This window comes from Platichthys flesus, chromosome 16 (assembly GCF_949316205.1).
Source record: "Platichthys flesus chromosome 16, fPlaFle2.1, whole genome shotgun sequence".
Lineage (NCBI taxonomy): Eukaryota > Metazoa > Chordata > Actinopteri > Pleuronectiformes > Pleuronectidae > Platichthys > Platichthys flesus.
The window spans coordinates 8,626,390-8,639,656 of record NC_084960.1 but is presented as its reverse complement, the minus strand read 5'-3'; the positions used below and the strand labels follow the sequence as shown (position 1 = coordinate 8,639,656).

The 13,267-nt window shown below is 42.6% G+C and overlaps 2 protein-coding genes and 1 long non-coding RNA gene across 3 annotated transcripts in view; 1 reads left to right on the top strand and 2 right to left on the bottom strand.

Annotated features, from left to right (window-relative positions):
* abca3b (ATP-binding cassette, sub-family A (ABC1), member 3b) overlaps nucleotides 1–1,040 on the bottom strand; it is a 28,483-nt gene extending 27,443 nt beyond the window's left edge. Inside the window, exon 1 of the mRNA XM_062407207.1 lies at nucleotides 707–1,040. The gene's annotated coding sequence lies outside the window, so the exon portion shown is untranslated. The remainder of the gene's footprint in view (nucleotides 1–706) is intronic.
* A 510-nt stretch (nucleotides 1,041–1,550) lies between these two features.
* Nucleotides 1,551–12,575, bottom strand: ccnf (cyclin F). Its single transcript, XM_062407208.1, has 17 exons — nucleotides 12,331–12,575; nucleotides 11,312–11,463; nucleotides 11,030–11,136; nucleotides 10,860–10,927; nucleotides 10,483–10,679; nucleotides 9,978–10,031; nucleotides 9,494–9,598; nucleotides 9,148–9,225; nucleotides 8,476–8,630; nucleotides 7,845–8,009; nucleotides 7,579–7,702; nucleotides 7,278–7,458; nucleotides 7,024–7,111; nucleotides 5,203–5,302; nucleotides 4,935–5,068; nucleotides 3,753–3,931; nucleotides 1,551–3,422 (listed from the first exon to the last, which is right to left on the bottom strand). Exons 1-17 carry the CDS (start codon nucleotides 12,341–12,343, stop codon nucleotides 2,968–2,970), a joined length of 2,355 nt encoding a protein of 784 aa, XP_062263192.1. The 5' UTR covers nucleotides 12,344–12,575; the 3' UTR covers nucleotides 1,551–2,967.
* Nucleotides 3,126–3,953, top strand: LOC133970407 (uncharacterized). Its single transcript, XR_009924295.1, has 4 exons — nucleotides 3,126–3,264; nucleotides 3,332–3,441; nucleotides 3,570–3,641; nucleotides 3,812–3,953. It is a non-coding gene; the product is annotated as an uncharacterized LOC133970407 (long non-coding RNA).
* Nucleotides 12,576–13,267: the final 692 nt, after the last annotated feature.

Below are 13,267 nucleotides of genomic sequence, written 5' to 3'. Positions count from 1 at the left end.
GGGTGTTGGTATCGTTAGCTGATATCGTTCATGTGTCAATATTGACTATTTCTGGGCGAATCATCAAGATTCTACGCCACGGTCACACCGTGTTATGAAATTGTATACGAGGCAGTTTATATCTCCATCTTGTTGAGATGACACTCATCTCCATATGAAGTTGATCTGATGAAAGCCCTGCGACAAGTTCGTCAAAGTAAAAAATGTCTAAAATGGTCTGACAGGTTTCTCGATTTTTGTGAAGAGCGGTGAAAGCTAGCTGTGGGGCTTTTCCTTAGATGGCGCTGTTGAGCCATTTTGACACGCCCATTTCAAATTACTCCAGAATTCAAATACTTTTTAGGTTTTGGAATTTCCTGCCAACTTTGGTGAGAACTGGAGCACGTCTAGGCCCTGTAACAGCCGCAAAGGGGGAAAACAAATCCTTCACAAATCAATAGGGCCCCCCATCCATCGGTGCTCGGGCCCTAATAAGACATATCTTCTCAATTTCGTCAGGGCCTTCTCACTGTCGGTGCTCGGGCCCTAATTACAGACGTGAGTGTTCCGCCTCTCACGTGTCTGATTGGTGCCGCGCAGCCCTGTGGACCCCTCGGATTGGATTATCGACCTGCCCTTCAAACCCCCGCAGAGTCTGATGAATGCTAATCACGGAAGCATAAAGCTCGTTGTTTTCGCAAATAATAACCCGTTGACGGCCAAATACCTGCGAGGGAACGGACCCGGTGACGGTTCCTCTTCAGCTTCCTTTCAAAACAATGGCCCGGACACGTGAACTCCACCAAGCTGCTCTCCTTTCGAGGTGAAAAGCACTTCCTCCTTCTTCGGACTCAAACCCGCATCGAGAGCATCACAGCTTCTTCCCTTCACCGACACCGGCGAGGCTCGGCCCGGCTCGGCATGAGTGACCCGGCGGGACGTGTAGTCTGTGGTCCGGTTCCCGGTGTCTGGGCTGCTCTCCTTCTGTCCGCTCCGGTGCCTGCTAGCGGGGCGACATTGCAGCAGCTGCCCGTGAACGCATCGCAAAATGTAGGGAGAACGTCAACAAAACATACCACGTGACTTCACTGGACCTGGCCTGTCACGTGATCGCAACAGCTGGACTTCATTGCCACATCTGCAAGAAAACTACAGTATATTTCACCCTCTATTTATATCATAACACGCCTGGTTGGTTTGTTTTCTCCTCAACGTGATAAAAATATTTTTTATTGGTTTCTTTGTTATTATTTATAAAAACACATTGCATTTTATATACATGTTAAACTGAATACAATTGTAAATCTATTGCTTTTATCGATCTTTATTTAGTTCACTATATACAGTTTAGTTCAGTCAACTAACTTTTCTGCTTAACAAGCACTCACATTCTCACATGAAGAACTATTTTCCAGCATTTATTTTTATAATAATCTGAAAAAAATATATATATTTTCAATACTAATAATGCCACAATATACTCAGTCTCACTTCTATCAGTCAGGAAACAATTCAGAGAAAATTAAACTGTCTGTGTGGTGGACAATGCTAGAATATGACACTAAAGAAACTTCCATGATGGCTTTTTTTATTTGAACTCAATACAAAAATGACATTCACATCACAGATCTAGTGAGGAAATACTGTGTTGTAGAAAAAACAAGCTTCACATAAAAAACTGCCTTTTTTGGAATGAAGCAATAACAATTTCAAGTAGTAGTGGCATATTCTTCTTCTTTTTATACATATGGTACTATGTACAGCTATAAAACACAGGTGATAACCAGTATTGAGAAACAGTTTAAAATATGTATTTAGTCAGCAAATAATCACTGAGTCAATGGGTACTCTGCCATCAAGATAAATCTTTCCTTTAGTGACTGAACATCCACTTCTCTCCAAGGAGCCAAATCCAATCCATTCAAAAAATATTTAAGTATCGATTGTTCAAGCTTAAAAAAAGTAAAATTAAATTGAATTGCTTCCCTTCTGTTATGATACAAGTGCTAAACCTAGTTCAACCCATTAGCATGTACAGAGTTTCATATTCCCATGGGTGCTCATTACATCTCATGAACAGTAGACTGCAGCAACAAACACTTGAAGAGGCTGAGGTCCGTACAATGTTTTTCCGATGGTGTTTCTTGGCTCGTTCCTTTACCAGCACATTTTACTGAACATACAGAGTGTCAGTATTTCCATGGTTAACATCCTTAGGTTGGCCTGGTGTTCCTGAAAACGGTTCAATGCCGTTAAGGTAATATTGTTAAAAATATATCTATAACAGCAAATCAGGTGTATTTGTACAAGGATACAGAAGATGAAGACGACAAAAAAAAGGACTAATTTCACAGCTGTTTCTTTTTAAGTAGATGCCCCTGAATACACAACGACATCACCACAGTACCTTTGGCAGACACAAATAGAACTTAGTACAAAACTGAACAAGTATTAATACAGTAAAAAAAAAAAAAAGTTGACAAAGACGATGACCGAGTAGTCGCTTGTTGATGGCCTTCAACAAATACGACATTATTTTCCTGACAGTGCATACCAGAGACTATGGTAACCAAAAATCGTCACAATGTCGTGACAGCTAGGCTTTCCAAAACATGATTTTAACAATGAAAACTTTACCCAAACAAGTCTGTGACATGACATGTTTTGAGTATTGTTGCAGAAGGCTGTAAAGTAAAAACTGGCAACCAATGTACCAGGGTCCTGAGGAAAATGAAGATATGTTCCAGTGGTTTAAGAGCTGACTGTGAGTTTAGTTTCATGGGAGGTATTCTAATAACTGTAAACAATGAAAGAAATGTATTGTTAAACAACAGCAAGTTTCTAGGTTATTCATATGTTTTTCCCTTACTTGTCTTAAACTCAAAATGTCCTGGTCTTCGCACAGTTGACGGACCAGTGCAGACTGAGAGGAGAGAAGATCAACGTCGAGAACTGATGGGAGGTGCTGGAGCAGAAAATAACCCGCATCTATAGGCTCAGAAACCCAACGCTGTTAGAATACCTGTCCTCTTCCCTGTCCTCATCCTCTTCTCTTTCTAGCTCGCCTCCGCTATGAGCTGCAGAGTTCTTCCTCTTCACTTGTTTGCTGGACGTGCCCCGGGGCCTCTGCATGGGCACCAGAAGATGGAAGCCTGGTTGGGCGTTGGCCGAGGCTTCACCCAAAGAAGGCACATAGGTCTTAAACGTGCAAGGCACAAGGGGCGTGGAGGAGCAGGTGGACGAGGGGCTCACGCTCTGGACAGAGGAGTAGCCTGAGCTGTGAAGGTCTGTAGAGGAGGAGAGGGGTTCTTGGCCTTGGGAATCTGTTTTCACCTCCTTTTCCACTTCACAGAAACTGTCTTCATCACTGGACAGACATCTGCAGAGCTCGACTTTTTCATCTCCGTCGTTCAGAGGGAGCAGATTGATGGATATCACTGAACCTATTGAAAGATAATGACAGTGAGTCATTCTGATGAAACATTTAAGGACTGTAATTTAGTCTGTGCAGCTTCGGTCATTCCTCCACATTTATTCATAATGCCTGTGTACAGTTGTGGCTTAAATTTATGCACTTGCTTACTATGCAGGACATTGCAACTGCAGAGTCATCTTTGGTAGCATACTACAAGAGGACTGACTCATGCATTCTTCCCCTCTATGTATGGATTACCTCATTAATATACTTTACAGAATAACACCTTTGAGAATTTACTGGTAACCACGCATCATTAAATGTGTGCACCCAGCTCCTCCTTTTTTTCAACACTCACAATCACCATCTTTTTCCCCCACGCCTTCTTCCTCCTGGTCCCCCTCATAACCCGAACAGGAAGTGTCCAAGCTCCAGTCCAGAATGTCGCCGACCAGCTTCTCCTCCTGACTGGATAGCTCGGCCGTGGGCGTGGCCACAAAGCTGGCTCTGTGGCTCTGCATGCCGTCATCGCGTCTCCTTGGGAGAGTGGACAAGCAGTGGGTTACAGTGAGTCACTGATGCGTCTCACAGATGGCACAAACAAAACGCCTTCTGGACAAGACAGTGTTTGTCACAGAGCACAGGAGACTCGGCACAAACTGAGAACTGCTAAAGGAGCAGGAGGAGACATGGGGTCTGGGCAGGAGTCACTTTTCAGCTCAATTGGGAGTAGCTTTGAGCCTTAAACCTACGATATGAATATAGTAAAGAAATATGAACAGATGTTTTTGTCTGGGATTTTGTAATAGTCTTCCTGCCACGTGTAGTACCTTCATCAGAGTAGATTTCTGCTCTTGCGTGCTGCATTACATTCAGCTTTCTAGCATCATTTCACAGTTCCTGGAGTCTGATATTAGTAGTTCATGTTTCTACCCGATTAGCCAACTATACCCAATTTTCCTTGTCCCACATCTAATTTACTGTGGATCCATATACGAACAGTAATTTCAAAAAATACATCAACCACCACAGCTATGATTGGACGTTACACATAATCAAGTAATTTGTAAATTTGTCTTCCATGCTGTGAACACCAATAAAGGATAATTTGGCCCCACAATAAATAAAAGATTATATTGCATCTCTCCACACAGTCCATGCATGCATTGCAAAACTACATACAAATGGATAATTTAGTTAAATTAATACAAATATTAATACTTCTACTATACAACAGTAGGTTTAAGATAGTGATGATATTCAGTGACCCAGTGCCATTACAAAACAGTGAAAGCCCAGTAAGGCTGCATGCTCACAATAGGACTATATAATCAAACATTATCATAAAATATTTAATGACAAACATACAATGTCCAAGGGGCCATCATGTGCACTGCATTATGCAGTAAGTGTAGTGTCATAGCTGTCCTCAATTACGTATTCCTTTGCAGCACCATTTAGATAATGTTTAAATATCTTTATACACCACTCAACTCTAATGGGCTGTAATGGGGTACCTGTGTGTTGGGAACTGGCTTACCTCTTGCTGGTGCTTGATGGAGAAGCCAGGAAGGTGTGGATATCTGCTGGTTGACCAGTCGGGCTGGGAGGCTCCATCTGAGGCTCCACCTCAGGAATCTCCAGGATCTGGCACAGTTCTTTATAATCCATCACCTTGTCAAGGCCATGAAATAAAACCAGGGACCAGTTAAACTCACATGAGCATTGGAGACGGAGCAGTGCCACATTTAGTTTTTAAGAAAAATCGAAAATATAGAGGAGCTTTCTAGAGAGAAAAGTAAAATTACCTTTTCTTTGCTGATGTGCTGGTAGAGATCATCCTCAAACCGTTGCTTGACTCCAGTCAGGGACACGTGTCTGTAGTCTTTAGGAACATCTGGACTGAAACTGAGGAGGGAAAGAGAGAGTGGCAAAAAAAAGAGAGAAAATTACTGAGTTTCATCCACTTTGCGTCCTGCACATCTATAATCAACTCTCAGAAGCAAATCTTGTTACTTGTCCATTTGAGGATTAGCTTGTCGATACAACGCTCACCTATCAAAGTGACTCACCCCGAGGCACGTTTGTGTGACTCACTGACGGTTACACACACACACACTACAGTCCTCAGTATCTGCTGTCCTCATATTTGCTTTAAAACATCAATGGCTGTCCATTTTCTTCACCACCAGACGTTATAAGCAATGCTATATCTAAATCAATGGCTATATAAGCATGCAGGAAACGATCACGTCACCAATCAATTTATGTTATTTCCTGGTGGTGGAAAGCACAGTGATGTCATTGCCATGCGAGTCAAGGTAGACATCCAGAAATTGAGTGCCATGATTTCAGTAACATTTTCTGTAGCTTAAATTTAAAATACACACTTCCCATTATAAAGTGTAGCTTTTAACAAAGTGCTACACAGTAAGTTGGATCAATGATACCAAGAATTAATACTTTTTCACAGAGGTCCGAGCATTTGTTTCGGTCCTTGTGTTGTTTCCATGTTGGAAACCATAGATTATTAAATGGAGCTGAAGTCATTACCGGAACAAATGTCAGTAATAAGCAACACCAGACTTATGACATCACTTGAAAAATTTTAACCTGCTGGAAAAGGCTCATCAGATTTTTAACATGCCAAACAAGACTTCTGTCAAATACCAGATGTGGAATTTGCATCGCCGTACAACATTCCCAATAACTTTTTTCTACTTTATCCTCCAATCGTCAGCATGTATTTGATTATGCAAGAAATTATAAAACAGATGTATAAAAATGTATATATTCTAACTAACCAGCCTTAGACAAAATCTTTTTCCTTGAAACTGTTTTGAGGTGTTTTATGGGTAATGACTTGATCTCTGTGCTTTCTATAAAAAAAGGGGTAAAGGCAGCCAAAAAGATTGGAAACCAGTGTTGAACACACTTTTTCAGTTTTGTTGACTCCTTCATTTGATCATTATCCTTCCATTATTGTCAGGGCAAGAACCTTCACACTGAATCAATATAAAATACAAAGAGAGCACAACAATGTTCCCGAGCAACAATGAGCTGAATGATCATCTGTAGGGCTTTAACCTCCACTTCAAGTAGCAGCTAATGGACCCGTTATTTACGATCACACACAGTACAAGACAATAGCTCCTTTGTTTGTTCCGTGGTTGTTGTTTGGTCTATTGCTATTCTTGAAAAAAGTGCCTAGGCTTTTAGAAAGCTAGATAATGCTATGATCTACTTCTGATGGCGTCCATAAAGAAAAATATTATGCAACAATCAGACCCAGACCAAACGCACATATTCAAGGGATTCATTTTGATAACTGATTTCTTTGGTCGCTGTGAAACTGTAGTTTATTTTAGGTTAAAATTCAAATATATTTCGCAAGAAGGTGTAATTTCAACGTTTTCTCTCCCTAGGCCATGGCAACACCAATGTAATTCTTATACCTGATCACTTGAATTCATGTTAAAGAAACTGTTTAAGAGCTCGGTCTGTATAGTTGCAGACATGTCTATGTGTGAATATCTTGAGCTGGCAGACTGCGTGAGTGTGGAAGATAAAGAAGGAGGATTAGAAAATAAATTGCTTGGCTAGAAATCCACACGCTGGGAGAAACTCACCACTTGACATAGAGCAGCACGGAAAGAGAGACAAGGTCTTGCTTGGTGAAGCCTGTGTTGTCAGCCAACTGGCCGGGCCAGACTGGAGCTGCAAGGAGGGAGACCACACATTCGTTAAAGTGAAAATAAACTTTACACTTCACAAAAGTTGTAAATTTGCTTTGTTTTTTTATTATGTGACAGTGTTTAAAGTGGGACTCTGTGCTTCTTCTCAATCTGGCAGTTTGTACATGCGTGTCAGTGAGTGTTATTACCATAGTGATGTAGTGCCCGTGTGAGAAGGAGTGCAGCACAGGCCAGTTTGGCGGGTTGCGGTTCGGCAAGAGCAGAGTAGAGCAGTGACAGCTCACAGATGTAGCCGAAGAGGTGAGTGGTCCTCCTCTCCAGGGGGAGCAGAGACAGGAGCACCTCCCCATAGTCCAGCAGTGTGGGGCTCTGTAAGAAAAGAAAAGACCATTTAATTTATGTACAATTAAAGTCTCCTCCAAAAGATGCTTTGGCAGGAAAATAGACATCTAAAGCGTACATACACACACTGTCAATTGTTGTACTCACTCTAATCTTTCCTCCAAGCACAGAGATGACCTCTCCCATCATTCGAACCAGGTCCTCATATTTGTAGGTGTTGTCAGTAAGCCAAACAGCCTCACGTATGGTCAGGATTTCTTTACTCATGTAGCTGTAAGAACAACAACAAAGGGTGTCATGAAAACTATTCAAATCTCCAAGGAAAAAGCTTATAATAAAACTCAAAATACAGACTAGGATAGTCATCACCGCAACAATAACTACAAGATGGACAGGAGATTAGATTTTCTCACCGTGTACAAACGACCATGCAGGCGATGCCTAATAGCTGAAGGCGAGCCTTTGGCACAGAGCGGAGAGCCAAGTAGCGATCCACACATCCCACGGTGACATGAAGTGTGAGGCTGGAGAAGTCCTTCATGGTGGTCACCTCCACGAGCCAGTCCACCAGGATGTACCTACAGAGGCACAAACGAACAGACATATGTAGAAATTGAAGATCATGTGCATAAAAAAATAACTCAAGACAACACCCAAAAGAATTCAGAAAAATATATAAATGAATTTAAAAAATGACACTGACATTATGTCAAAGTTAGGTCCTTCGTTTAAGGTTATCTGAGGTAAAATTCTTACTGCAACCGCCCATCAGGAGCAGACAGTATTTGATATTATAAATCGGTTATGATGGCCAAATCATCTGTGATAAGTTTTCCAGGCTTACAGGGAAAAGGTTTTCTTTTACCTATTGAGAAACATTATGCTAGTGTTCCGTTTCATCTACTTCTTGGTAACATCATTAAAGAAATGCAAGATGATCCAAACAGGGTGAGTCATCACAATGAGTAATAGGGAAATTTAATTGTTATTGCAGATATTAATCCCCAACAGACTGATCATGGCAGCGTTCCTGTTCCTGTCTACCTCATGGTGTCCTTGATTCCTCGTCTGAGGATGGCCTGAGAGCAGCGCTGTGAAGCCAGGTTAGACGAACTAAAGAGCTGGGCCACCAAGTCAGAGCAGGCCTTTGCCTCCAAACCCAGTGGGTTCCCAGTGCCGCACACTTTGGCCAAGGAAAACTGGGGAAAGATGAAGACATTTTAATAAATAGTTCAGAAGGGTTTAAAGTGGCTGACTCCATTAAACAACTGAACAATAGGGTTGATTGACTGAGCAAGTGTTACAGTGCTGCTTTAATTACAGAGCGTGTGACTATGATGTGTCAGTTTTTGTGATTCTGTGCAGCTAAGGAGGGGAAAATATGTCAACTGTCAAGACCTCTTGACTCTGCATTATAATGCTTCACTAAGAACAACTTCCAACTCAGGATAAATGTCAGAAGGGAAAATTAAATAGATTTAGAAAAAACATGACAGTTGAAATGCTGTCAAAGGACACACACCCCACTGTCTTTTGTCTTATTACAGTGAACCAAGGAAGAATAATGCTTGAGAATGACAGGGAAGGCAATTTAGTGACTGAATATATAATAATAAATATTTATATAGCTCCTTTCAAGAACAAGTCACAAAGTGCTTCACACACACACACACTGAAGAAACAAGGAGCAAGTAGAGAGTATGCACAATAACACACCTGCGCCTCCCAGCATCCTTTGCCAGCATAGTCCCTGAGGGTTCGGACATACTGGAGGTACCGGCCTGGATCTGCCATCTGAAATTCACATATGAAAACCCCATTTAATCTTCTGCCTTTGGACACATTTGTCAAATGAAAAGCCTGAAAAAGCTTTTTGGAGGGATTCAATAAAGCATTTATTGGTTCAGTGAAACATTGGGCATTTCATTTTAATACAGGTTTCAAATAGTATAGACTAATGAGCCTACGTTTGGGTTTGAAATGGGAAAAAAGTTCAATCAATAAGGTCAATGTTTCGAAGAGTGTGTCTGAGCAGAATACTAAAGAGGAGATTAATACTTACAGCTGCTTTACGGTTGTGCTCCCACAACAGGTAGGAGCTCTGAAGACAGCCAGCCTGTGAAGACTGCTCCAGCATGGATATGGCCTCTGAGTGTTTTTCATCCTCCTGAAAATAGTTAAAGAGATACCAATGTCAATGTCTATTTTATTTATATAGCACATAAAAAAAAAGTGCTTTACAGGTATAATACCAGATTAAAAAAAAGATCTTGCATATCAGACTAATTGTTTTAATCTGGCACATTTGACAAGAGAGTTAGTCTCCCATTCTCTCAAGTTCAAATGAATGTGTCAAGATCCTGGAAAACTGATGAGGGTTCCATTTAAGCTGCATGAATAAATGTGTTGCACTCGAAAGACAAAGCCCACCAGAGTGTACAGGTTCTACTGCTATTAACCAGTGGGACAGTCCTGTTACAGCAGCATGATAGAAACTGGGCCGACCACACCCAGACAATCAGATTCATTCTCACTTTCATACTCACTTCAAACAGCTGCAAAACTCTCGCCAGACAGTGCAACAATGGGCCCCTCTTCTCCTGTAGAGACAAAATAGAATAAATCAACCACCTGAAACTCTTTAACATCTTCCTCATGTGAACCCTAGCAGTTAGGTTAAGTTGTGGTTAGATCATGGCAGCTTTTTAGGCCAATAAAAGTGATGACAGATAATCACGATTGTTTAGAGCACAGATGGTTCTGTGAAAAAAAAAACTAAATGAATCTTAAAACGACAGGGTTTGTGGGCAGACCTCTGAGAAAAAGACAGGAAGTGAATTTTAGCTCAATGGTCAGAAGAAAGAAAGTATCAGTTAAATTGCTCCTCAGGGTCATAGTTATTAAGTTAACTTTTTGCATACTGGCCTCAAAACCGATGCCCATCATTCCTGCTTGCCAATTAGTGATACATGTCCTACATTATCGCTGTTTGGAAGCATTTAAAAAAAATATGTTTGTCTGCCCTTTAAACTTGACAGAAGCTAAACTTACTACGTTGGTTTCGCACTCGGCCTTGATACGGTCAAACACGACGGCCTTGCAGCAGCTGCCGGTGGGCGACCACGGAGGACGGATGAACACCCAGATGAAGGGATCCGCCGTGGGGGGGCACAGGCTCTCTGCCAGGCTGAAGAAGTGGGAGGCCTTACGACCACACACATCCGCTCGGCCCTCATCGCTCAGCAACGCTGGTGGAGAGAAAGGTGGCATGAGTGAGGTGCTGTGGTCACTTTGAGTTTGCATCGAGATGATTTTATATCTTATTTCATTCCACCTTTATTTAAACCGGGGTCTCGTGCAAGGTATTACAGACACATATCAAAATGAGGAAGTGGTTGAATTTGGACATTTTGCAGTGTTGTACTTACGTCCTTCATTGTACAAATACGCAATGCCTAGTTTCACAGCAGCTTCAAAATTCCCTTTCTCAGCAGCTCTGAAGGAGGAGACAATTTATATTAAAAAAAGAACTCAGAAGAAAATCTGAAAATGAGTGAGTGAGTTTTATCATTCTTGAATTTAACAGAACTGACTGTACCTTTCGAAAAGCCATAAAGTATTGGGGGATGGCCACGTGTCCCTGAAACTGACCCTGGCCCAGACACTGGAGTGGTGGTCAACAATGTCCCGCAACTGGGAGTGAACCTGTGGCAGAAGAAGACAAATAGTCCTTGAACAAAGACGCCTAGCCAACTGATCCATCAGGGTCAAGTGGTCACAGGATGTGGAGCCAGGCAAGAATCTGTGCTGGCAAGACACAAACACACACATGCTAGAAGTTGTGTAGGAGTGTGAAAGTGTGTGCAGTTTGTTTACTCACCGCCCTGACAGACAGCAGGTCCTCGGCAGAGAGGCACTGGAGAACACAGAGGAGGACCTCCTCAGGCAGAGACAGCAAAGTCAGGGCTGGAGGTCGCTTACTCACCCGCTTCCGTGCTGGAACCGAGTAGCATTTTGAGCAACGGCAGTGGACTGGAGGAAGAAGGAGGAATGTTAGGTGTATATTGTTTTATGTCAAATGCACCAACCACACCAAGGCAATTGCCTGTATGTGTACATATCCTTGGCAATTAAAAGAATTCTGATATTATAAACAGGCAGTTTGCTAAGGACATTCGAAGTGTGCACACACACACACACACAAATCACCCAAAAGCATTTCACATCTACGTGCAGGGCTGGCCAACTTATTATCACGTGAATGCCAAACTAATATTTGCAGTTCATCTCAAAGCAAGCCAGTGGGGAGTGAGCAGATAACGAGGCACAGCAAGGTGAGGGTAATGGCTCCACATTCAAATCTCCCCAGGCTGCTCCGGACCAACCCACTGCTCGAATCGGAATATGTATAAACTGGGTGAGAGGTGAAATCCTCAGACGAGTAAAACAAATAAGCATCGAACATATTATTATATATTGTTCTGGGTGATATTAGCTTCTTAGTGTCGGGCAGCTGACAGGGAGAAGTCGCATCGAGTGAGCGCCCAAATTTCCCTCCTGTGGTTCAAACCCTCACGTTAACTTTCTCCCTCGACTTTTTAACAAGATTGGCCTCGTGTTCTCGTTTCTCATTCCAACAGAACGCTCAACGTGACCCCGCTCGAATCGTTTACTGCGACCCCGATCCACATGGACTCGTTTTAAACTGGGGTAACTTCAGGGGGAATCTGTGGCTACATCCGTTAGCGCTGGTGCTAGCAGCTAGTTACCACCAGAGCTAACTCTGGTTGTGATGAAGACTATTTTAGCAGTCGCTCACAAACACACATCACACACGAAACCAGTAGCGTATTTTGGACAGTAGGGAAAGTTAAGTTTGAGTGGATTTAAGTCACTTACCGCCCGCTTTCATTTCAGGTGGAGTGGAGTCTCCTCGAGCAGCGACGCCTGTACCGTTAGCCGGAACAAACCAGGAGCTATTTAATATTCGAAGCTCACGTTGATATCAAACTTTTAACAGACGTGACTGTGACTCCAGCCTGTGTTGTGCCGAGGAAGCGCTGCGATGTGGCTCCGTGGCTCTGCTGTGAAGCAGAACGTGACTAATATCCGACCCTAAAGTTTCTTTCTAACTTGAATTCAAACGCTCGCACGCTTACTCACTAGTTTGGACCCGCCCCCGCTGCTGCTCTAGCACCGCCCGCGCTCAAGGTTTAAACTCCAGATTCAATCTGATTGGCCGAGGGAGCTGCCGCCCACCGGCTGGCCCATGGCCCTGCGATTGGCCGGCGCCGGAAGCCGTGTCAGCTATTGGTCAGATTTTATAAACTGTGAGACGTCGTCGGATCATTGGACAACGCGACGGCATTTCGAAGTACGCGCTCGCCAGTGGAGTGCGTGCGATTGGTTGACCCGGTTATGAAGCGCGTGCGAAGGAACCACCCATCTTGCTGCGCATTGTGGGAGGTGTAGTCTAACAGGAAGTGCGTGTTTAAAGGTATCACGTTTAAAGGGACAGGCGCACAATCAGAACACCAGCACATCAACAACAGTGAGCAAGAAAAAGCACTTTGAAATCCAAATCAATTAATCACGTTGTACTGTTTGCACTTTATCACTTAAATCACTACGTTTACACTTTTAGAGAACCTTATGCTGCTGTACTTAAAAAATTCTGTATGTTTACTTAGTATTAGGAAATGTCTTGTGTTATCTGTTGTGCCTGTGCACTTTATATGTTTCACTGTGGGAGAGTGGGAAACGTTGTATCGATTCCTTGTATGTTCTGAACATGTAAGAAATTGACAATAAAGCTACTTTAACTTTAACTTTTTAT